This window comes from Metarhizium robertsii (genome assembly GCF_000187425.2).
Source record: "Metarhizium robertsii ARSEF 23 chromosome Unknown MAA_Scf_7, whole genome shotgun sequence".
Classification (NCBI taxonomy): domain Eukaryota; kingdom Fungi; phylum Ascomycota; class Sordariomycetes; order Hypocreales; family Clavicipitaceae; genus Metarhizium; species Metarhizium robertsii.
This window is the reverse complement of record NW_011942215.1, coordinates 834,778-858,869: the sequence shown is the minus strand read 5'-3', so window position 1 is coordinate 858,869 and position 24,092 is coordinate 834,778. Positions and strand designations below refer to the sequence as shown.

The following is a 24,092-nucleotide window of genomic DNA, read 5'->3' as shown; positions in this document are numbered from 1 at the left end:
GTGCGCCGTACCAAGTAACTAGTACTACGGAGTACTTGGTAGTCCTATTCACATCGCACCAGACTCGTCAACATTCAGTCCCGTCCTCTCGCAATATGCGTCTTGGGTTTCGTTCTTTCTGGCCTGGGCTGTACTATACTTACTCCCTTGCAATTGAGTAGTGCGCCTCTTGTGCTATTGTCCGAACCTAGGCATGGCACTAGGCACATCACTCAAGAAGATTGAAACCAGCATTCATCTCATCATGCCAATGCTACTTTGTATTCAATGTAACCCGCTAATCCAGAGTATAATCATAATCCGCTTTTGACTATCGCCAGTCCTCTTCGGGGGCCCGTTCTATTTCCAAGCTCTCCTTGTCCTTAGCCGGGGCGTCCTTACCCTTCTTACGCATAGAGAAGCGCCAGGAGCTCATTCGTCCTTCCTTGCTGTCTTTCGACTTTGATGGACCAAGAGATGGGCTGCTGGTCATGCTGTCAAAACTGCGCCCTAAGGGCGTGCCGTCTTCGCCAAGGTCATCTACGTTGCCGATGCTCATCCGTTGTTCGGCGGATGCATTCCTGTCCGAGTTGGACGTGCTTCCCGGGCCTTTCTTAAAAAGCCCAGACTCTTTGCCAAGCCTAGAGGAAAGACTGAACTTGCTAGAGCTACCTTTGCGGAATAATTTCCGAACTACATTATCTGAATCTTTCGCATTTGATGTTGACACAGAGTTCATATCTGACGGTGTGTTGGACTGCGTCAGGTCTAGTTGCAACGATTCGTGAGACTCCGAGACCGACGTGCCCGTGTGAAAAGAGTATGTGTCCCTGGAAATCCGAGAATCAGAGGGCGAGTCATCGTGACTCTCGGGGAAGTCAGTGAATGGTGTTGTGAGCTCTTTGCCTTTGCCCTTGTCTTCCCTGGACTTGTCTTTGCCTCCGTCCTTGTCCTTATCCTTACGGAAGATGTTGCCCATGAATGTGGGAGCTGTGGGGTTCAAACGCTGGCTCATGAGAGACTTGGACGATGCTGCAGGTGGACGGGATCCGATTACACCAACTTGGCTGGGTGATGTGTGGGGATCTCGCAGGTCACTCTCCTCCAAGATCTCGTCGTCTGCAGACGCCAACGTAGTCGTGAGAGCAGTAGTTGAACCGTGCAAAGAAGGCCTTCTTGACCCGCCTCGACTCGGCGACCAAAACCTACTGTTCTTCAAGCTGGTGGCTGCGTCTCCAGGGGCTCCCCAAATGGATGCGCTGTCAGTAGAAGGGCGAGGATGATCGACGGAAGTAATAGAAGGTGGCCTAGAAAGGTCTTGCTCTCGGTCCGAGATGGCGGAAATTCGAGACCCCTTCAAGGAATTGACCCGGCGGGCAGAGAAGTAGTTTAAGCTTCCCGATGCATTGTCTTGGCCAGCAGAATTTCTGTTGTTGTTGTTGTTAACACTCCAGGGCCACAACCTCCGGCGAAAGTCCAAGGTCTCGCCATCCTCCGTGCCGCGAGGAAATGATTGACTCTGGCCTATCTTGAGACTGCCAATTGGGGGTCCTTCTTCGTCAGACGTCTTTGGGGCCTTACTTCTTAGAGCAAAAGGCGAAAAGAAGGCTGAGAGTCGGTGACTGCTGGCGGGTGCGGGCGCTGGAGGTGATTGAGGCATATTTAATGAAATTCGATCACCCGAGTCCACATAATGAGGGTAAGGCAAATTATTCGCAGATCCGTGGGGACTTGAGAAGACATGAAAAGACGGCGCCGAAGAGACTGGTGATTGCGGGCCCTCCTCTTCGACCACAATAGATTGAGGCAGAAGACGATTATGAGATTCCTTGACATCCTCAGACTCCTCAGCGTCGTCAAAGATGTTTGACGGCAGAAGAGTCTGGGCAGACGGACTCAGCGGACCAGTAGCAGCCTTGAGCTCGGCTTCTGATTGCACCTCGATCTGATTGTTCCCCGACATGTCCATGAAAAGGCCAGGTCCAAATGTGGGAGCACCAAACGATGCATTGCCTTGAAGATGTGGTTCAGCGTGGGCCAAAGGAGGTGATGATACCGGGGTACCACCCAAGCCAGGTCCCGGAAAGCTCAGGCGCTTGGCACCTTGAGATGCCATAGCTGGGTCGTAATCCATCGCCGTGGACGGTGATTGAGTATAGAAATTCAGACCAGCCTGTTGTTGCTGAAAAGCCAGCTGGTCGGCGAGAGCCCGAATTTGCTGGTCTAGAGTGTGACCGAGCTTAGTCCCAGCAACAAGACGGTTATGTAGATCTTGCCTCTTCATCTCCCACTCTGTCTTGATCCGCTCATCCTCCTCTTTCCATTGCTCGTCGTTGGCGTCGGGAAGCTGCTCTCGGGTTGCTTTGAGATCCTGTAGCTGTTTGCCCTTTTGAGCGAGCTCGGCCTCAAGACCGGCGCACTTTTCTTGTAGTGACGCCACTTGGGCATCGAGACCTTTGACATCATGATCCCGTTTTTGTTCTAATTCCATTTTCTGCGTTTTAAACCCTTCGCGCTCCTTCCTCATTCTCTCCACTTCTTTCTCGAACTTGGAAATGCTGTCCTTAACTTTTGATTTCTTCGTTTCTTTTTCTTTCAACTGCTGCTCCATCTTCGCTCGCTCCTTTTCTGCGGCTCTCATTTGCTCCATGGTTGTCCGCATCATGGCTTTAAGCTGCGTGGTGCACTCCTCCTTCTCCCTGAGGGCTTGTCTCTTCCTGTCCCTCTCCCTTTTCAGTTCATCTTCTTGTTGCAAAGCCTCGGCCTGTTCCTTGGCGGCTAATTGGACAATATCGTCTATTTCCTTTCGAATGGCTTCGAACTTCTCATTTAGCTCGGCCAGTGACATTTCTGGCTCGTTCGATGCTGTAGACTTGGCTTGTGCCTGGTCTGTGCTTGCTACCGACGGAGAATGTCGTCTATTAAGGGTGTTTCGCCGCTGGCCAGAAACTCCTGCCGCAAGATCTCTGGAGGAGCCCGTGACTCCATCATTCACGGGTGTAGCCTCGACGGTCGGATAGGGGAATCCAGGCCCATCGGAATCATCGGTATCGTCGGTGTTCGCACGTGAGAGGCCAGGATCCACGAAACTGGTAGGCAATCGAGAGTTTCCCAATTGAGGTCGACCATCTTTACCAAAAGTTCGTAGCCTGATGATAGTACTGTTGGATCGAAAGTTGTTTGGACTAACCGCTATAACCCTGATGTTGTAAAAATGATTGGGTCTCAGGCCGGTAATTGTTATTGCCTTCTCATTACCGGCTACTTCATCCACTACTCAAGTCTCGGTTAGCATCTTTGAATGGATGGACACGGCGTGTTCCACCAAGCAGTGTTGGGGGTGAATGAGGTTTTCCCACCATCAACGCCATTGACCTGTATTAAGAGTTTCTGAACCGGGCGCTGGGAGGCAGTTCGTGCATCCCACGTCAAATATGCCGAGTCGGATCGAATTCCAGCAAGGCAGACATCTGGGGGTGGCGGGATGTCAAGGCCGAGAATATTGACGAGCTCGGGAATGGGTTTCCAAAGTGTCTGAAAAGCGCGATGAACCAGCCTAGCAGATGGGAGAGGAAAAGCCGTTAGCCCTTTTGAACACGAGAAGGGTACAGCTACGACACAAAGCGATTTGGCTGTCGGCGGCGGACCTGGTCTGGCCAGGTGGTCGCGAATCGGCATAGCAAACAAGGCTGGGGGAAGGGCTTTTTCAACTCACCAGATGACAGCCCCTAGAGTCAGCCCCATCTTGAAGCGCGCAGCCGGCGAGGCATTGATGACAGCATCGTGAGCAAAAAAATAAATGCGATACATTACGGCGCGGCCATCGAGGCGTAGAAGGAGAGCGGTGACGATTGCGTAGAGAAGGGTTCTGGAGCCGGACAGGTATCTACGACACAAGCCAAGCGTGAGGAAGGTGACCAAGAGCGTGATCAAGGACAAGGGCTCCCATGTCATATTCTCAGCCCTCCTAGCTCTGCTGAGAGGAGGCGAGAAGATCCAGATCGCAAAGACTAAGAATTAATACCTGGCCGAGGGTGTGGTGGTGAGGCGGCCGGCAGTTGGGGAATAAAGGTGGAGGGCAAAAAAGGAAAATCGTCGTCGGTAAAGGACGTATGACTTGGACAAGACAAGGCCCATGATGTGGAGAGCGATGCAGTGTTTGGAGCAGCAGTTTGACCTGCCGCGGAAGGAGCTAGAGAGTGGCAATTGACTATGACTGGACAGCGAGGTGCAGCCTGTTGCGAAAGTACGTACAAGTGCTGTTACCTGTAGTAAAGTCTGGTAAGCGGGTTTGGCGGGCAGGCCAAATGATTGGGGCACATTGAGCATTGAAGCCGGGGGGGCATATGTGAGGACGTTGAGCCGGCCACTGTGGCACTTGACCCAAGACTGCCCTGCACCTTGCCAAACATGCATGCGCGCTGGGAACGGTCAAGTACTCCTCCTTACTGGACCGTTTTAACGGCAGCGGGCAACCAGGTGCCCTCGCAGCAATGCCTGGTACCTAAAGTACTTAAGTACTTAAGTACCTAATAACATTGAAGCCAATACTTGCTACTAAGTAGGATAAGTACCTTAGGTATTTTAGGTAGGCCCTTCACGTACTAATCGGCGGAATTGATTGGCTGGCAGCCATGCTCGGCAGTGGCTCGACTAAAGAATGCCTGGTGCATCTGTGTGCACGAGGTTTTCGCAGGCAAGTTACTACTATCCAGCTTGCCCAGACGAACTCGGGCAACAGGGCCATGTGGCTGGCTTGCAGCTATTCTGGCATCAATTGACATGTCTGCAGGGTTTGCCACGGCAGGCACTCCGTCGCAACCTCAGACCAAGGCATGGGCATGGCCGCAGCTAATTGTCGAGAATGTCAATACTGTCCCTCGGTTGCAGTGAATAAACAACAGCAACGACGCTAAACATTGAGCCAACGTTGTTGGCCGATGGCCTGATCTCTGCTGCAGATCGACCTCACATTAGCGTCGCCTTGGCTTTCCGCTCCCTTGTCGAGATCAATCAGAAAGACAGCCCTGTTGCCAGCCACCCTGGAGGATGGAATCCATGCAACCGACTCAGGCGCCACCGAGGCATTGAGGATTTTCAATGTCCCTGCCTTGGGCCCAGGTTGACAACGGGAGCACATGACGGTGTACTGCATGCCGCGGCTCGGCGTCGTGCGCAATGCCAAGTCGTCGTCACTTGATGGGGATTGTGGCCATCCCGCGCCATGTCCACGTATTAATGACCATTTACGGAGTAGCTTAGCAAAAAGGCCGTCCCGAGGACAGGAAAAAAAAAAGCTGGGGCAAATTTCTTTACGGGGCTATAGCGGCCGGAGCAGCCTTCTGGACTGGGCAAGGACAACCTGGTCGCATTGAAAACTCGTAGTAGTGGTTGTCGGCCTGACTGGTTCACGATGGGAGCCATGACGCATGGCATAGGCCTCAATTGATGGTGCTGGGAAGAGTTTGGCGGCAGGGCGAACTGATTCCAGCGCCGAAGCAGAGTCCTGCAGCACAATGGAGTGACTATAATCCAGCACTAGCGCTCCGGACGGAAGACTTGGGAGGTACCTTGGTACCAGGGTGGAAGCACATGATACAATGACGGAGGAGCCCGCACGAGCACAATCCGTTGAACGTACCAACCAAGTCATTACTCCGACTAACCAGTTGACATGCACTATCCACCTCCGGCCGCCGCGACCCGGCTCTGGCTTGGCGTTGATGGGAAAGCCAACGGGTCTGTCTTTCTTTGTTGAACAGATTCGACCAAACTGCCCAACAACCACCGACTCGCCATCCAATCCTTCGTTTTACAATCTGCTCGTCTACCTGTTCCCTGGTCGTCTATTGCTTCAATTTCTCTATCCCGTCAGCGCATAGCCCTCTCTGATTCGCATCGTATTTGCTCCCCTGCATCTCTGGCTCGACGATAAGCCTTCCCTATCAGCTGCTCCCGCCACCCAATGTCACTCGCTCGTTAGCGTCATCGCCTGCTCTTCCCAAGCTCGAACCCGGCCGGCCCAACACAAATACCAAAACACCGTTGTCAACAGCTTCCCAACCCAAACCGCAGTGGTTTTGGCCAAAAAAACGCATCATAATTGCGGAAAGTCCATTCGCGCGCCTTGGTTCTGTCGTTGCGCCCGCTCCTGAGATCACCTTTCCCACCAACGTTGGGCCCCTCTCTCACCAAACTTGACCCGACTTCTTCCCAGGCCAGCGGTTGGCATCGACGCACAACACGCCGCTAGGTATTCAAGGCGTGACCAGGCCGCAGCCGGGAACCATGCAATACGTTCGAAATCTCAGCGACTCAGTCTCGACAGCATGGAACTCCATCAACCCTGCCACGCTTAGCGGTGCTATTGATGTCATCGTTGTCCAGCATGAAGATGGCTCTCTCACTTGCTCGCCCTTTCACGTGCGATTCGGCAAGTTTTCGCTACTGCGACCGTCTGAGAAGAAAGTCGAGTTCAAGGTCAATGGCCTCAAACAGGAGTACTCCATGAAGCTCGGGGAAGGCGGCGAGGCCTTTTTTGTCTTTGAGACTACTGAAAACGTCCCTGCATCGCTCCAAACGTCTCCGCTCGTTTCTCCGGTCAGCAGTCCCGGACTGGGTCCTGAGGAAGCGCCTGCCGGACTCAATGATCCCGATATTCTTGAACTTGATCAAGAACTGAGCAACTCAACTCGGCCACCAGCCGCTGTACTGCAAACTCAGCCTGACGAAAATGGTTAGCTTTCCTGTTTTGCTCTCAATATGACATTCCCCTGTAGTGTTTGCAAGTTGCTAAGTGTGAAATTAGGCATGATGACTCCGCTATCGGCCTCACCAAATATGTCAAAGCCGCGTCCGATGTCTGGTGATTGGACCTCGTCCTTGACCCGGCCACACAGTGACGACGTGCTCAGGCAGTCTGCAAGAGCTGTCAATCGTGATGATGAAGACGAGTCTAGAGATCCCAACGAATCCGAAAGATCACACAGCCCTCCACCTTTGGGAATGGAGCGGGCTAGAACTCTAGCCAAGGAGCTGTCTGCTGTAAACATACCTAGCCGCGTCACCGAAACCGGAGACCTCATGCTCGATATGACTGGTTTCAAGAGCAGCGAAGAGGACATGCTCCAGGCAGAGATCCTCGCTAGGAAGATTCTGTCTGAGGAGCTTGAGGGCAACTACGATATTGGCTCTCTTTTCGGCTTTGACGAGGAAGGCAATTTGTGGATCTACAGCAGTGAAGAGGCGAAGCAGGCGGCCATGAATAAAACGATTGAGTCGTCGCTCAAGGCCCATCGCCATAACACGGCCGCCGATGCCGTCTCTGATCCAGGATATCACAGCGACGGCAGCGATGTTACGACGAGCCCCCATGTTCCATCACACCGACGATCAGAGTCCGACGCTGGTCCATCAGGATTGCAGACTCCTCCTCGGACCCCTCCTGGATATGCTTCAAACCCAAATGTCAACTACGCCAAGACTCTGCGCTTGACTAGCGATCAACTGAAGGCACTGGACCTGAAGCCAGGGGAGAACTCTATGAGCTTCACTGTCAATCGCGCAACTTGCGCCGCAAGCATGTACTTGTGGAATCATGAAACTCCAGTCGTCATCTCCGACATTGATGGAACCATCACCAAGTCAGATGCCCTCGGTCATGTGCTAAACATGATTGGCCGCGACTGGACACACACGGGTATTGCCAAGCTGTATAGCGATATTGCTCAAAACGGATACAATATCATGTATTTGACAAGTCGGTCCGTTGGACAGTCTGATACAACTAGAGCGTATGTCAATGGCATCGTTCAAGACGGATGCAGGATGCCCCATGGCCCTACAATCTTGTCGCCGGATCGCACTATGGCAGCTCTGCGGCGAGAAGTTTATTTGCGCCAGCCGCACGTATTCAAAATGGCTACTCTTCGAGACATCAGCAGCCTATACGGACCAGATCATAATCCGTTTTACGCTGGGTTCGGCAACCGTCTGACGGATCAGATTTCTTACCGAACTGTAAATGTACCCAGAACCAGAATTTTTACTATCAATTCCAACTCTGAGGTGTCTCTGGATCTTTTAAGCCTCAATAAGCTGAAGATGAGCTATGTCAACATTAACGAGGTTGTCGACCACTACTTCCCTCCCGTCGCTACACTAGTGAAGGGTGGCGGAGAAGACTACACCGACTTTAAATATTGGCGCGACGAGCCCCTTGAGCTTGACGAATTCTCGGCCAGCGACAGCGAAGAACTAGATGTGCCTGGAGACAATGAAAGCACATACACCGTCGACGATGACGAAGAGATTGGCGACGGCCTTGTCGACAGCTACATCTCACGCGAGTCGATAGACGAAAGCGTGGATGACGATAATGTCGAAAATGACGAGGAGTACGATGAGGACGATGAAGAGGGCGAATACGAAGAAGACGACGCTGGGTCTGACGATGAAGCCCAGCTTGTTGATCACATGGCCAGGTCCATGATTTCCAGCAAGGGCGTCGAAGAGGACATCGGCGCAGAACTAATCACGGGGGTTGGTCACTTATCTCAAGAGAAAAAGACAAAATAGGATAAAACTTAAGGCTAAAAATGGGAGTAGTTGAGCGGCAACGGCGTTGCGATCGAATCACAGGAAGTATACGTTGAAGAGCCCGTCGAGATTCGGCCCACACCTACACCCACACCTGAACGAGCATATTAGGAGGAAGCATTTTTTTTTCCGCGGTGAAGTATACTCTAGCATAACGAGTCTTTTGTATCTCCGAAAGTACCTGCGGCGGGTAAGGGGGGGGAGAAGGGGCGATCACAAGGCGCATTCTGTTAGGAGGTGCGCTGAATATTCATTGATGGCATTGGAGTGGACGCATGGCATAGCGCGGGCGTTGAGGATGACATTGTTTGGTGTTGCGAATAGAAATTTTGAATTGTAGCATGAATAGCAAAGCATCATTTTCACTTATCGCATGAACGTCATTTGTAGTTTGCAGGTTGCCCTGATAAATTCACCCCCTTCACCCTGATCCTCATTGTCCATTTAGCTTATCTAATACCTGCCCATGTACACAAAGAAACCACATCCTATATAGCTTACTCTTTTCAACGCTTAATGTTTTATGATTCACTGTCCATTCATGTGCTTGATGCGAATCTCCACTGCCCTCCTGTGAGCTTCCAACTCTTCCACCTTGGCTAGCTGCATGACGGCTGAGCCGACGTTCTTGAGACCCTCGGCGGTGAGGCTAGAGCAAGTGATGTGTTTCATGAAGGAGGCGAGGTTTACGCCGGAGTATTGCTTGGCGAAGCCATAGGTGGCTAATTCATGTCAGTGGGATGTCAAAGCCTTGCGTGTCCAAGGGAAGAGGAAAACTTACGGAGAGAGTGGTTCACGCCGGCTGAGTAGTCGCCGACGCTTTCAGGGGTCCATTCGCCGATAAAGACGCTGCCGGCATTCATGACCTGGTCTACGCACTTTGCAGCATCCTTGATCTGCAGAATTAGATGTTCGGGGGCGTATTCGTTGCTGATGCGCATGGCTTCCTGGATGGTGTTGACTTGCACGGTGACAGAGTGGGCAATGGAGCCACGGACAATGTCGACGCGAGGGAGGGCAGTGGCCTGATTGTGGACCTCGTCGTCAATGGCCTTGAGCTGCTGCTCGTTCAGGTCAACGGCAATGAGAATGACCTGGCTGTCGACGCCATGTTCCGCTTGGGAGAGCAGGTCAGACGCGACAAACGCGGGATTGGCGTCCTTGTCAGCAATGACGAGAACTTCAGACGGACCAGCAGGCATGTCGATGCTCACGCCGGCGTTTGTGTCATTGCTGACGTGCATCTTGGCGGCTGTGACGAACTGGTTGCCAGGGCCGAGGATCTTGTCGACTTTGCTGACGCTCTCGGTGCCGTAGGCCATGGCGGCCACGGCTTGAGCTCCGCCAGCGAGGACGATGCTCTCAGCGCCGACTTTGTGCGCGACGTAGACAATCTCAGGGGTGATGCTGCCGTCTGCGCGTGGCGGTGAGGCCAAGACGAGCTTCTTGCAACCGGCGACCTTAGCGGGAACGCCGAGCATAAGAGCGGTGCTGGGGAGGACGGCCGTGCCGCCGGGGATGTAGAGGCCGACCCGTTCGATGGGGCGAGAGAAGCGACCGCAGACGACGCCGGGCATGGTCTCGACTTGGAGAGGCTTATCTTCCTTTTGAGCAGCGTGAAACTTCTTGATGTTCTCGTAAGAGGTGTCGATGGCCTTGATAGTCTCCGGATCGAGCTTCATGAGTTCCGGGGGGAATGGAGCTTTGATAACTGGCGAGGTGAGAGAAGTGGCCTTCTCAAACCTGTGAGTGTACGATAGCAAGGCCTTGTCACCATTCTTGCGAACATCGTCGATGATGGGAGTGACAATTTTGAGGATAGCCTCGGGGGATTTCTGAGATGGACGCTGGAGCGCCTTGAGCAGCTCGGCCTCTGAAACCGTGGCAGAGTTGATTCGCTGCATGGTGATTCTACCGTCGGCAGACTTCTCAGCCAGGGCAGCCTTGGGCACAGCAGCTTCAGTCTTGATGCCCTCCTTCTCTGCCCATTTGCCTTTGGCATTGCCCGGTCGTCTGGTAACCTTGAGACTCTTCGCGTCCAAGTTGGCCTCAATGTCAGCCAATGTGGCACCGGCGCCAATGGCCTTGGTCAAAGCAAAGTAGATAAGATCAGCAGCCTCAAAAGCAACATCTTGTGGAGTCTTGGCATCACATAGCTCCTCAGCCTCTTCCATGATCTTGGCCCGAAGCAGCTTCTCATCAGAGAAGAGACGGGCGGTGTAGGACCCTTCGGGGGCAGACTTCTTTCTTGAAATGAGCGTCTGCTCCAGGGCAGGGATGCCATTCAGGTTTCCAAAACACCCAAACTGCTGGAGATGGCAGAATCGGCCAGTCTGCTTGACAACAAACTTCAAGGTGTCATTGTCGCAGTCCAACCCTACTCGGACGAGATCCTGAGTGTCTCCTGAAGTGGCACCCTTGACCCAGAGCCCTCTCTTGCGGCTTTGGTAAACGCCGGTCTGCGTTTTCAGTGCTTCAAGAATGCTTTCCTCGCTGGTATAAGCAAGACCAAGAGCTACACCAGCCTCATCGGTGACGACAGTAGGAATGAGACCATCCTGGCGGTCGGATTTCCAGTATTTCGCGATAACCTTGGAGACTAGGAGCTTTCCTGCGGCAGACTTATCCGTCGTCAGACCGGTAGAAGGGAGAATAGGAATGGCATTGGCCTTCTGTGCGGCCTCGATGAACTTCTCGAGAGGTGCTCCATCGGTGGGAAGCAGGTAGAGGTTCTTGACCTTGGCAGATTGAGCTGCCTCGATGAAGTTCTCCGACTCGGGAGTTGAGAGATCAAAGTTCCTGACCAGTAATCCGTGTTCTGAAGCTGAAGAGATGTCCGGCTTGCTAACGACCGGAAGCACTCTGTCTCCGAAATCGGTGTAATGAGACAAGGCATCTGGAGCGACGAATACTTTGCGCGCCCCGCGATCCAGTAGGGCGATGACATCGTCTTGTGATTCCAGAGAAGTAGCGTCCAGATGAGCATGGAATTCGTAACTGTGACGATTGAAGAAGCGTAAGAGCTTATCTTGAATCTTTGGCGTTGCCTGCAGGAAGGGATTGCCCAAGAGCGACACTTCCTCGCGGGTCAAACCGTCGAGGTTGGCCAGGCCCGGCGGGACGGCAACGCTGACGAGGAACGGCAAGGGCAGCTCCGTCTCCATTGCGAAATGCGATTCCTGGATCAATGGGGAACTGGTGGAATGTAGTTCCAAACAGGTCGCCAAGAAATATAGAATTCAATTGGGAGAATGAAAGATCGCAAGCGCAAGTGACTCAACATGGAGGATCCCCAAAAAGATCATGGTGGGGCTGGGCTACACTGCGACTTTTTGCCCCTCCATTAGTTGGCGACGGAATTGGATTGACGAAAAAAAAGTGGCAGCAGCATCGTTGTGAGACGCTGGGTGCAGCTGCAGTTTGACAACATTGGCCAGGCCGTTCCTCCCGCCCCTGAAGACGCTGGCGCACAACACTCTAAGCTGCTGAGGTCACCAATGGCCACCCGCTGACCACGCCATTGACCTCGGCGTAATTGGCCCCCGTGCCACCCCGGATTAACAAGTAACCGGCAGGCATCTTTCAACAGCAACCACCGTCTCTGGCGTGTCTCGCGCTCTCCAATTCGAAACTCTCGCGAGTTGCATCATTAGTTGCAGCTTCTGCATTCAGTCGCTGTGGCCCAAGACTGAACGCATCTCGCGCACCACAGGCCACAATTTGGTATATCCTCTTGTATGCGCCATCCATAGCATCGCCGTGTCCTCACCCTGCGGCACTTGCTGCGCAACTCAGCGTTGCAAGCCGAAGCGCACCACCTTCTACTTCTACGTCAACCGGACGTCCGAATACCTCGCCATGGCTTCCAGCCAACCTCAGACCAACGGAGTCACGGCCCCGGCCAATACATCATCACAAACCGCGCCAAACACACAATCCACCACGGCTGCGCCTGCTGGCGCCCCGCAAACTCCAGCTCAACCTCCCGGTGCCTCGGACCCCCGACCTCGCGATGCGCGATTGATCGAACTCCTCCTCACCTCGCAAGGAGTCACCGCATACGAACAACGCGTTCCGCTACTCCTCCTCGACTTTGCATATCGACACACATCCTCAATCCTTAGCGACGCGTTGCACCTCTCTGGCGACCCGTACGTCACCCAAGCTGGGTCGAAACCTTCCGCAGCCTCGGGCGCATCAGCGCTTGCTGCAGGGGATGCGCCCATCACAGCAAATGGCGTTAAGCTCGCTATCGGTGCCCGCCTAGGGTACCAATTCCGCGGAGGAAGCAGCGGAGGCGGCATCAGCAAAGATTACATGCAGGAACTGGCCAGAGAACGGAACAAAGTTGCCTTGCCAAGAATAGTCCCCAACGAATGGGGTGTTCGACTACCGAGCGAGCGGTTTGTTCTTAGTGGGACGAGCTGGGGCCTCAAAGACATGTGGGATGAAGCCGGGGATGATGACGAGGAAGAGGAACAGGGCGGCGACGCCATGGAAGGGATTGAGGCACCGGAGCCGGAAGATGTTGGTGGCGATGGAGTCGAGGGGGGTACTGTTGATGATGTCTTTGGAGATGATGTCGATCAAGAGATGGCCGAGTAAACACCGTTTCTGGTGCCATATCCATTGATGTTTTGGCCCTGTTTAGTGGTCTATACCTATTTGCATTGGTAACTGGGCCTTGGTTGGTGGCGTTTGCGGCGTTTGGCGATGAATTAGAGCTCACCGGCTAACATATGCCTGTCGAGTGGGAAATGCAACTTCTTCAACCCGAAATATCGTTGGTGCATCTTGACTGTTTCTGCTTTGTAGACTGCCTAGGGAATCAATACGGGGCGAGTGAAACCTACTTCTACCTATCCCTTGTCTATGGGCAAATTTGATGACCTTGACATGGGGAAACCAACTCATGCATAATAATCTATGCTGAGTCGTATGTTTATCGGAAAGCGAAGGGGCATCATGGACTTTGGCCGCGGAATACCATTACTCCTTCATGGCATATAATATTCAGCGCTTTGGTTCCTTTCCATATATCCTGGTCCAGTGCATGAATTAATTTTTTTTCCTCTCCTTGTTATCGAAACACCAACAGGGACCCTGTTATTGACATAATGCAGCGCCTGGCATTGTTCACTGGCTTTTACCAAACACGACAGTTATGTCTTCTAAGCGAGCATTCAGACTACAACAATACCACTGGCATTTCAATATCGTCGATATAGCACTATTTCTGCCCCCGCCAAACAGCCTTGTTTAAGAGCAATCGCTAGGAGCGGATACAACAGTTCCCTACTCTTCAACATCTCAACTCCCTGATTATGCCCAATTCTACTGTAGACGAAGTGGATACCTGCTTATCTCTTGGGTTGGACTCAAGTAACTCCAGAGTACAATGTGAGGTTGGAGGTCGGTATGTGACTGGGGTAGTTGTACAGAAGCAACGCTCTCGAGGAGTTTTGGAATAGAAAGTCTCGTCTGCACAGACTTTGTTCATCTGGATACGTGAAGTGTTGATTTCGCGTTCTTCCTTGTGTATTCAGTCCATGGGGCGAAATAGCAGGATGTGATGCAGGATTGACCTTGTCACACATAAACATGATTGTGATGCAAATCAATACATATCACCTACACACAGAAATTTACAAATACATTCCAAGCAATGAAAATTACTCCGACAGCAGCCTTTGCGTAGCTTCCTGAAGAGGAGGAGCACCTGAGAGCGAAGTAAGGTGAAAATAGTTGCAGTACTGGAACATGTTTACAAGACAAATAAAACACCAGATTTTAGTACCCCCGATTCTGACAACTACGGTATGTGAACAAGTAGATAACTTTATGGTACACTAGGCCTTTGGTGAAAACGGTATCTCTTACACTCTATACCCGAGTCTCGCTTTTGCCAACCCTGCCGGCCCGACACTACCTTAAAACTTTGGCTTCATAGTGTTCCGTAGTCTCTGGTAGTCAAACAATGCTTCAATGTTTCCAACGGCGCTGATGGCAATGTCCTTGTCCCACAGCTTGCGGTTGGCAAAGTCCATGACCTCTTTCTCCGTGATGGCATCGATTCTGCGCTCAATCTCCCCGGGCATCATGCGGCGGCCAGTGGTGATGAGCTGGCGGCCAATGTCCTCGGCAACGGCCGTGGTGCCGTCAAGTGATAGGAGTATGGAGGCCTTAAGCTGAGCCTTGGCGCGCTCAACCTCAGCCTCGCCGACGTTGGTGCACAGGCGCATCCACTCACGCATGGTGAAGTGGACGAGATCGTCGAGGCGGGTGATGTTGTCGGTGGTCAGATAGATACCCCACAGACTAAACCATTCTTGTTAGCTACAATTCTGCCCAACCCTGCTTGAAGGGGCACTCAGTCTTACCCAGTATCACTGTAGCTGGTGGAGAAGCTCATGAAGTTGTTAGCCAGCTCGTGTCGGTGGACGAGACCACTGAGCTTGCTACCCTGGTTGGGAGCGTTACCCATGGCCTTGTCATAATTGCCGACAATAGCCTGGGTGACCAGAGCAGTGAAGTAGTCGTCAGAGCTCCAGCTAACACCCTCAACAGCCAAGGCAACGTTGGCAGTGCCCATGGTATCATCACGGACACGAACATCTGAGCCAATGAAGTCGGCCTTCTGCTTAGAAAGAAGGTAGGCCTGGTTCTCAGGGCTCTTGGCGGGGAGGCCGGCGAAGTGCTTCTCGGCCAACTCAACGAGCTGCTCGTGAGGAATGCCACCAGCACCGACGAGGACCATACGGTCGGCGGTGTAGTTGTTCTTGATGTAGCTGGTGAGCTCGGTTCGGGTGATGTCGCGGATGTTCTGGCGAGGGCCAAGGATGGTGCGGCCCAGTGGCTGGTGCTGGAAAGCAGTGGCATGCAAGTGGTCGAAGACGACCTCTTCAACCTGCTTCTCAACTTCCTCGGACTCACGAAGGATGACATCACGCTCGCGCTCGATGGCAGACTCCTCGAGCTTCGAGTTCTGCAGAATATCGGACAGGATGTCGACGCACTGAGGAACATCGGAGTTGAAGGCCTTGGCAAAGTAGACGGTGTTCTCACGCTATTGGTCGTGTTAGTTGTCCGGCATTCCGGCGTCTCCTTGTAGAGGTTGCATCCACGTACAGAGGTGTAGGCGTTGAGGTGGCCGCCCATATTCTCAATCTCGAGCTCCAATTGCTGCTGCGATCGCTTGGCAGTGCCCTAGATACGTGGTTAATATTTTTGACGGCCAATTGCGCCTCGGCGGTGATTGTTGCTGGTGTACCTTGAAGGCCAGATGTTCGAGGAAGTGTGCGGTGCCGTTGTTCTCGTCAGTCTCGGCGCGGGAACCGGCGTCAATCCAGACACCAACAGTCGAGGTCTGGGCCCATGGCGAGTGCTCAGTAGCGACCTAGTGTTCCCGTGTCAGTAGCAAGGCCATGCAAGGCAAATCGCGGCCAATTGAGCCCGGGTGAATGGTACGCACGGTCAGGCCGTTCTTGAGTGTTGTCGTTTGAGTTTTGCCGACGCTGGAAGGAGTCGCGAAGCCGCGACGAAGAGAACCGGCGGCCGACAGACCAGCACGGCTTCGCAGGCCCTGCGAGAGGTTCAAAGCTAGTCTGCGAGACGCCATGGGGGAGGATTGGGTGGCTCGGAGGTGGTTTGAGTGGTTTGATGAAATCTTTCGATCTCGCTCGGCTAGAAGCTTTCCTGAGATAATTTGTGGCCTGAAGCACCAGGCGTCCATTTGCATTCCGACCAACTCCGAGGCTCAGCCCCATGGTCAAGGAGAGGACACGGGGCCAATCAAACCGCCGCATTAGTAACCTAGTCCCCATCCCTTTTCGACCAGGGCCATGTTCCTCCAACATTTGCGTCAAGCATGTGTTGAAGATCATCAATACAAGGCCTCCTTAGCCAGCTATGCTTATGATTGCATTGCATCTTGATCATAGCTTCAATACATTATGCCGCGCCCCTCCCCCCTGCTTTTATACGCTTGATCTCTCATCCTTATCTTCGAGTCCTCTGCCCAGGCGTGCACTACTTCCGTCAAATGTCAAATGTGTGCCAGGTCTTCCCAAAACATATTCCAACCTCTAGATTATATTTCCAATCCAAAATTTTAATTGCAGCAGAACCGGCCTTCACTTCCTTCACCGTTTCCAAAGTCACTGAACAGGAATAATGAGCTTGTCATATGTGTTGCCCAAATTGCGGCAAAACCGGCCCAACGCCTGACGATGGCAATCGAAGCACATATATACGCTAACATGTCGTAGTATATTTTAGTGCATAGTGCGATAGCCAGGTACCTGCTCTGGTTGACTCTTTCCTCTTTCTGCACCCCCACCGCAACATTGGCCCTGGAGCATTTGCTGGCGGGGAAATCCATCAATTGGTCGTCACCACCAAGAGGACTCTACCCATACACTGAGTGCGACATACAGTACAGAAAACGATAGGACATTATATGTTGTATACAAACATACATGTAAGCTGTTGGGAACTTGTCAATTCCTTAGCCCAGCGACAATTATGAAGGCCCTGGTTCAAAGTTATCCCCCCCTCGGTCAAGTCACCGTCGTCCAGGACAGCACAGTCGTACTAACATCGGTATTGGAAATATCCAACAGTCGAGCGGAAGAAGAATGGGATGTTGCGCTTTGGATTTCTGTAGACAGCGGGCGCTGGAGTGAGATACGTCTGACCAGGCTGGGGCATGGCGCTGAACCACCTGTGCTCAGCAAAAAGCCACAGTCGTCCTCGTTCCTATATTTCCGTTGTTCATTTTCGCTTCACAAATTTGCAAATTTCACCTTTAAGTTCCGACGAGCAAATGACGAATCGTGGAAATGGGTTCGTGAAGAGGAGGGGTCGAATGATGGTATCATCATTCTATCGACATCTCCCACCTCGTCTCCCGACGATTCAAGGCCATGTATCCCGGACTTGGACACGGAATGGAACATCTCATCTCACGTTAGTCAGTCCCCTGGCACGCAACTATGGTCACTTAGTTGTTCCTTGCCTGCCTCTGTAGGGGAGAACTCGACATTTAGAGATATTACCATCGGTACGCCGTGGGGCTCATTTATAAGGTAGGCAATTTCCATTTGCGAGGCAGTATGAAGTCGAGCCGTATACTGGGAAGGTTTTAGCACTTGTAGAATCACAACTGTACATTGATGGTGTCGATGTTGCTAATAAGATGTAGATGGTTTGCTCTCGTCCGTCACAAGGCAGCCTGGCTGGGCCCTCGACATGGCAGATCTCGTTTCTCTCCAGATCAGGACACAATCTTGGGTTGTTTTCTAAGCCATCATGGCAAGACCATGGCAATACTCGCCGTGAGTGGCGTAGGCAGTGTAACAACAACTATTCGGGATGATGGCCACGGTGTGGTCGCTGTTCACGTATGCAGGGGCCCGCTTTCGTTATCTTTGGTATTATGATTAATGGTTGCAGGCCAGAAACGATTCTGCGTCGTCGGAAACAACTGTGGTTCTGATCTCGGAAGGGATCGATTTCGACCACGCGGTTGCCTCCGTCATGTACCATGCAAGAACGATGGTATCAGAGACATATGGCGTGTCACAAAACCATAACAATAGTCGAGAAAAATGGGATTCAAAAGCTATAACTGGGTGGAAGCCGGAATGGCAAGATGGTTTAGGATTCTGTATGTTGTCCCCGTCGTATAGAATGCATCCTCCCACGTTAACCCACAAACCGGCACTTGGAATTCTTTGGGACAGCAGCTTTCTGAGACAAAAGTTCTCAACGCGATAGAAGAGCTTGCTAGGAACAAGATTCAAATAACGAATCTCATTATCGATGACAACTGGCAGTCTCTGGATCGCATTGGAAGTGATCAGTCACAGTATGGATGGTCCGAGTTTGAAGCAGACCGCAACGCTTTCCCCAGCGGTCTGAGAAGTGTGGTAGCACAAATTCGAAACTTGCACCCAGCTCTTCAGAATATCATCGTATGGCATGCCATGCTGGGATACTGGGGCGGCATCTCACCCAATGGGCTTATTGCGAAGACTTACAGCACAATCAAGGTAGCCCAAGAGGGTGAAAACAGCCATCCGCTGACCATTGTTGGCAAACCGGATGTATCGCGGTTATACAACGACTTTTACAGATTCTTGGCTGAGTCGGGAATTGATGGTGTCAAAGCTGATGCACAAGTCATGATCGACATGTTGAAAGATGCACCAGATCGTCGAGATCTGATATCTACCTACCTCGACGTCTGGTCCAAGACCTCGGAAGAGTATTTTGGTGGCAAAACCATATCATGTATGTCCCAATTTCCATACTCTCTCTTCCACTCTCAATTACCCCGAAGTAGAGGAGAGTTTTCTGTCAGAAACTCGGATGATTTCTTCCCAGATGTTCCACGGTCACATCCGTGGCATATCTGGGCCAACGCACACAATGCCATCGTCACTCAGTTTCTGAACGCGGTTCCGGATTGGGACATGTTCCAAACTGTGCACAGCTACGCAGAGTTTCATGCCGCAGCACGATGTGTAAGTGGCAGCCCAATTTACATCACAGATATCCCAGGCATGCACAACATGCATCTGATCAAGCAAATGACTGCTACTACGCCACTTGGTCAGACGGTGGTTCTTAGACCGAGTGTCCTGGGCAAATCAATGTGTGCCTATGCCGGATATGAGGACGGTTTGCTTCTGAAAATTGGCAGCTACAATGGTAAGTCTCCAGATCTGTACAAACTGTCCACTATGCGCTGATGATGAACAGGGGCATCCCAGACGGGCACTGGCATTCTTGGCATTTTCAATGTTTCAACAAGGCACCTCACCGAAATTATTCCTCTGGGGCTTTTTCCAGGAGTGTTTCAAGGAGGAAAATACGCCGTTCGATCACATACAACAGGACAGACTTCGGCGCCGATGACAACGGGCGCCCCAGACTCAGTAATTGCTGCATCGATAAATGAGGCAGGATATGAGATTTTATGCGCTTTCCCGCTGGCACAATTTAAGAGTGGTCGATATGGCAATGGATACGCTGGTGCCGTTGGCTTGGTTGGTAAGATGACTGGCTGTGCTGCAATGACATACAGCAGTGTAGTTCAACGGGATTCTGGCACAGTCATCGTGACCTGCAACTTGAAAGCGTTGGGTACCCTAGGTGAGTTAAAGCCCTCCATTTCGGAGTAAATCGCATATGCTGACATGGCTGAGTAGGTGTGTACATTTCTACGCTTCCGCGCTTGAACATTGAAGACGACTTCATGGTAGCAATTGAGGACCTGCCTGTCCGGTTCGAGACGGTAAGTAGAAGTGAAGATGATGAGCGAATTTTTGAAATTGATGTTGAAAGAGCTTGGGAAGAGGTCGCGGTGAGCACTATGCAACGAGGTGAAGTGCAGATTAAAGTGAGCTTCCAGCCTTGATTTGGTGGCGGCTTGTTTCGAGGTGTTGATGTCAAGAAGGGCGAGAATTGGAAATGGGGCACTAAGTGGCAATCATATAAATGAATACTGGAGTGTCACGGAGGATTCTGCGCAAATGCAGACGTGAACCGGTCGTTCCTCGTCCAACTTCATGTAATAAACCAGGCGTAATAGAGCTGGTCGCAGCCAAGAAACACGGTGTGTTTGTGTGTCAAGGTCGCGTCAAAGTCGGGAGTGACATCAGGAAGGGGCACCCCACCTGCCAGCAACTGCCCCGCTTCAGGAAAAAAAAAGGTTCTGGCGCATCCATCCACGCACCAAATGTGCGGTCCAGTGTGTTTAGCCACCTGGGAAAGCTCCGCTCCTGCAGGGTCCCTACACCAAAAAGTATAAGAAAAAAAATTTCGGCCTACCTCATTTCTCTCTCTTTGGCCTTCTTCTTTCCTACGGGAAGAAGCGCCGTATCAACCTCAACCAGTCGATTCAGTAGATCCTCGCCAGTTCTTCTACTTCGACTCTTACGTCTTCGACCTCGTTCTTTTCTTGCCCCCAGCCATTTGTGTGTTGCATTCGCAATGGCTGCTCTCGACGCCTTCGGCACCGGCAAGGTGCTTGACCACACCACCGCCCTCGATGTGCTCAAGGAATACAAGACTGCCGATGGTCTCGATATCCACGAGCTCATGGATACTACCAAGCACGGCGGTCTTACGTACAATGACTTCCTGCTGATGCCTGGCTACATTGGCTTCCCTGCCTCCGAGGTAACACTCGACTCCGCCATCACCAAGCGCATCACTCTCAAGACTCCCTTCGTGTCTTCCCCCATGGACACTGTCACGGAGCACGAGATGGCTATCCATATGGCTCTCCAGGGAGGTCTGGGTGTCATTCACCACAACTGCTCTCCCGATGCTCAGGCCGACATGGTCCGTAAGGTGAAGCGATATGAAAATGGCTTCATCCTGGACCCTGTAGTCATCGGCCGCAACACGACTGTTGGCGAAGCAAAGGCCCTCAAAGAGAAGTGGGGATTCGGCGGCTTCCCTGTCACTGGTAAGTTGATAATCTACATTCTACCGCTTGCTTGTCACCCAATACGCCATTACACTGCAACATGATTATTACCCAATCAATTTATAACTTTCGTTCCACCGCAAAGACTTCACGTCATGAGGAGAAGAATACTATGACCACTGCACACATTTTGTTGCCCGTTATGATGAACCATGTGCTTAGGACCAGTGGCTAACATCATTGGGCACAGAGGACGGCAAGCTTGGCTCCAAGCTCCTCGGTATTGTTACCAACCGAGACCTTCAGTTCGAGGACGAAACCGATGCTACCGTCGCTAATGTCATGGTGACTGACCTGGTGACTGCCCCCAACGGCGTCACTCTGGTCGAGGCCAACAAGATTCTGGCCAAGTCAAAGAAGGGCAAGCTGCCCATCGTTGACAAGGACTTCAATCTTGTCTCTATGATTTCCCGATCCGATTTGACCAAGAATCAGCACTTCCCTTTGGCATCTAAGCTGCCCGACAGCAAGCAGCTTCTTTGCGCCGCTGCTATTGGTACTCGCCCTGAAGACAAGATCCGCTTGCAGAAGCTTGTCGAAGCTGGTCTTGACGTTGTCATTCTGGACAGCTCTCAGGGCAACAGCATGTACCAGATTGAAATGATCAAGTGGTGCAAGAAGGAGTTCCCTGGCCTCGATGTCATTGGTGGCAACGTTGTTACTCGCGAGCAGGCTGCCTCTCTCATTGCTGCTGGTGCTGATGGCCTCCGAATTGGTATGGGCAGTGGCTCTGCCTGCATTACCCAGGAGGTCATGGCTGTCGGTCGACCTCAGGCCGCGGCCGTCTACTCTGTCAGCAGCTTTGCTGCCCGCTTCGGCGTGCCTTGCATTGCTGATGGTGGTGTTCAGAACGTTGGACACATCGTCAAGGGCCTTGCCCTCGGTGCTTCAACTGTCATGATGGGAGGTCTCTTGGCTGGTACCACTGAGTCTCCCGGTACCTCGTTTGTCTCTCGCGAGGGTAAGCTTGTCAAGGCTTACCGCGGCATGGGCAGCATCGATGCTATGCAGGACAAGAAGGCTGGCGGCGGCGGTAAGGACAGCCAGAAGAGCAACGCTGGTACTGCGCGATATTTCTCCGAGGGCGACAGCGTGCTGGTTGCCCAGGGCGTTTCGGGATCCGTTGCTCACAGAGGGTTCGTTGCCACACTCATCCCCTTGTCCTTATTAGAACATGCTAACTGACGTCTTCAATAGTTCTATCAACAAATTTGTTCCCTACCTGGCCGCCGGTCTCAAGCACTCCATGCAGGATTGCGGCATGAAGAGCCTGGCAGAGCTCCACCAAGGTGCTGCCAACGGTACAGTTCGCTTCGAGCTCCGCACTTCCAGTGCGCAGTTGGAGGGTAATGTGAACATGGAGGCATATGAAAAGAAGCTTTATGCTTAAACGGATATGAGTTTAAAGAGACATGATTATTGAATAGTGATGGGACGGGCAAACAAAAGAAGTCAATTGGGTGTCGAATTCCGCTTCAAATGATTTATAGGAGTTTGAGCTTTTTTTGGATATGGAGTAGCATTGGTAGAACCTGACAGGCGGCTAATTGAGTAGTTGTCCTGTCGGATATGATTTCTCGGAACCAGCATAAATGTCAATAATTTTTTGATTCCCCCTAAATCTGATGCTGCACTACGGTGACGAGTCATGCCAGATGGTTCTAGACGAACGATGCAGAAAATTATGCTTGGATTAGGGAAACTGGGCGCAGCTAACAAAGAGCGCAGGGTATTGAATACATGTGTAAAATAAACCAGACGAACGCACTCCAAGCAATACGAAAGAACGACTATAAGTCAGTATGAGCCAACCCAAAGCTGCTTCGACCGAGCTCTCATGCTTCATTCCAATCCATTTGTCTCGCCGTCTCCTTCCCCCTTACCGTTCCTGCCTATGATGCCGATGCCCCTTATGTTCCTGGGCGTCCTGGACACCGCTATGCCTAGGCATCTGCATGCCCTGCGTCTGACCCTGGTATCCCTGGGGGTCGGGGGGGTAGTGGCCGGCTCGCAGGGCGACTTCGCGGTCTTGCTGGATGAGCGCGCAGCACCTGCAGAAGTAGGACGTCTTGAAGTCAGACGAGGCATCGCCCTCGATGCCGTATTTCTCACGAATCCGGGTACGCGTGGCCGTGTTGTAGCTTAATTACGCACGTCAGTATTTGCCCTTTTCCCCCCTTGGGTCATGGTGAAAAGCGCAGTGCGGCAGTGGCCATGGATGGTGATGGGACTTACAGCCATGTCCTCGGCATGCAGCACCAGACCATGCACTCGTGGTTCAGAAGCTCGTGAGACTGCAGCGACGGGTCGTGCATACGTTGCATCGTCTTCCCGTGGACTAGTTCACTGCGCCGTTAGTTCTCTTCTTGGTTTTTCCCCGCGGGCCGGTGAGGTTCTCACGTACGCACGCTTGGCAAGCAGCAGCCTAGCAGGCACGCTTTCATGTCGCCGCAGCAGTCGAACAGGCCGAACTGCCACTGTGAGCTGTGGGGGTCGAGGTGTGCATTATTCTGGTGTTGGTCAGGGTGTTGCGGTGCAGATTGTTGCTGCTGTTGGGTGTGATGCTGCTTTGGCTCCATGTTGATGCTCAAACGGTACTAAATAATGATGTTGATGGGTGTAATTTGCAACTGCGATTGTCGTGTGTAAAAGTATGTACCTATGTATGCATGTCGCAGCGAGAAGAACGGGTCTTTTCTTCTTCTAGCTCTCTTATAATATTATTGCATTACGGTTATTCAAACGCATCTCGTCTAGCCGGCTGTTCTTTCAGTCATAGAATGTAGAGCACGCCCGAACCAGCCCAACCAGGTAAATATTGAAGGTGAGCAGCTGGTTCGAGCTTCCTGCATTTGATGCGGAAGCCGCGGAGACGGCAGGTGTTGGAATGCGGCCCTGCGAACGTGGCTGCCTCTTTTGTTTGTTGCGGCAGACCGAGTTTATGCAATAGTTCATGTGGAAGCCTGCTTTCTTGTCCTCGGTACCTCAATTAGCAGCAGTTGCCAAATGACAGTCA

General features: G+C 52.1%; 8 protein-coding genes across 8 annotated transcripts; 4 read left to right on the top strand and 4 right to left on the bottom strand.

Moving 5' to 3' along the window:
• Window positions 1-310: 310 nt before the first annotated feature.
• On the bottom strand, window positions 311-3,933 carry MAA_00711 (Fibronectin type III domain protein; the record flags this gene model as incomplete). The annotated part of the gene is made up of 3 exons (XM_007818709.2): window positions 311-3,252; window positions 3,339-3,535; window positions 3,695-3,933. 3 exons carry the CDS (start codon window positions 3,931-3,933, stop codon window positions 311-313), a joined length of 3,378 nt encoding a protein of 1,125 aa, XP_007816900.2.
• Window positions 3,934-6,267: 2,334 nt separating this feature from the next.
• MAA_00712 (nuclear elongation and deformation protein 1) lies at window positions 6,268-8,688 on the top strand (the record flags this gene model as incomplete). Its single annotated transcript, XM_007818710.1, has 3 exons — window positions 6,268-6,715; window positions 6,788-8,520; window positions 8,587-8,688. 3 exons carry the CDS (start codon window positions 6,268-6,270, stop codon window positions 8,686-8,688), a joined length of 2,283 nt encoding a protein of 760 aa, XP_007816901.1.
• Window positions 8,689-9,105: 417 nt separating this feature from the next.
• MAA_00713 (histidinol dehydrogenase) lies at window positions 9,106-11,741 on the bottom strand (the record flags this gene model as incomplete). The annotated part of the gene is made up of 2 exons (XM_007818711.1): window positions 9,106-9,299; window positions 9,359-11,741. 2 exons carry the CDS (start codon window positions 11,739-11,741, stop codon window positions 9,106-9,108), a joined length of 2,577 nt encoding a protein of 858 aa, XP_007816902.1.
• Window positions 11,742-12,435: 694 nt separating this feature from the next.
• On the top strand, window positions 12,436-13,182 carry MAA_00714 (transcription initiation factor TFIID, 31kD subunit; the record flags this gene model as incomplete). The annotated part of the gene is made up of 1 exon (XM_007818712.1): window positions 12,436-13,182. The coding sequence occupies one exon, from the start codon at window positions 12,436-12,438 to the stop codon at window positions 13,180-13,182; it is 747 nt and encodes a 248-aa protein (XP_007816903.1).
• A 1,325-nt stretch (window positions 13,183-14,507) lies between these two features.
• Window positions 14,508-16,309, bottom strand: MAA_00715 (mitochondrial processing peptidase beta subunit; the record flags this gene model as incomplete). Its single annotated transcript, XM_007818713.2, has 5 exons — window positions 14,508-14,895; window positions 14,958-15,643; window positions 15,706-15,783; window positions 15,848-15,973; window positions 16,049-16,309. The coding sequence occupies 5 exons, from the start codon at window positions 16,307-16,309 to the stop codon at window positions 14,508-14,510; spliced, it is 1,539 nt and encodes a 512-aa protein (XP_007816904.2).
• A 791-nt stretch (window positions 16,310-17,100) lies between these two features.
• MAA_00716 (glycoside hydrolase family 36 protein) lies at window positions 17,101-19,999 on the top strand (the record flags this gene model as incomplete). The annotated part of the gene is made up of 7 exons (XM_007818714.2): window positions 17,101-17,663; window positions 17,780-17,978; window positions 18,031-18,232; window positions 18,267-18,281; window positions 18,340-19,290; window positions 19,342-19,734; window positions 19,791-19,999. 7 exons carry the CDS (start codon window positions 17,101-17,103, stop codon window positions 19,997-19,999), a joined length of 2,532 nt encoding a protein of 843 aa, XP_007816905.2.
• Window positions 20,000-20,574: 575 nt separating this feature from the next.
• MAA_00717 (imp dehydrogenase) lies at window positions 20,575-22,466 on the top strand (the record flags this gene model as incomplete). Its single annotated transcript, XM_007818715.1, has 3 exons — window positions 20,575-21,055; window positions 21,267-22,212; window positions 22,274-22,466. The coding sequence occupies 3 exons, from the start codon at window positions 20,575-20,577 to the stop codon at window positions 22,464-22,466; spliced, it is 1,620 nt and encodes a 539-aa protein (XP_007816906.1).
• A 489-nt stretch (window positions 22,467-22,955) lies between these two features.
• MAA_00718 (putative protein family Cys-rich) lies at window positions 22,956-23,655 on the bottom strand (the record flags this gene model as incomplete). The annotated part of the gene is made up of 3 exons (XM_007818716.2): window positions 22,956-23,217; window positions 23,312-23,414; window positions 23,481-23,655. The coding sequence occupies 3 exons, from the start codon at window positions 23,653-23,655 to the stop codon at window positions 22,956-22,958; spliced, it is 540 nt and encodes a 179-aa protein (XP_007816907.2).
• Window positions 23,656-24,092: the final 437 nt, after the last annotated feature.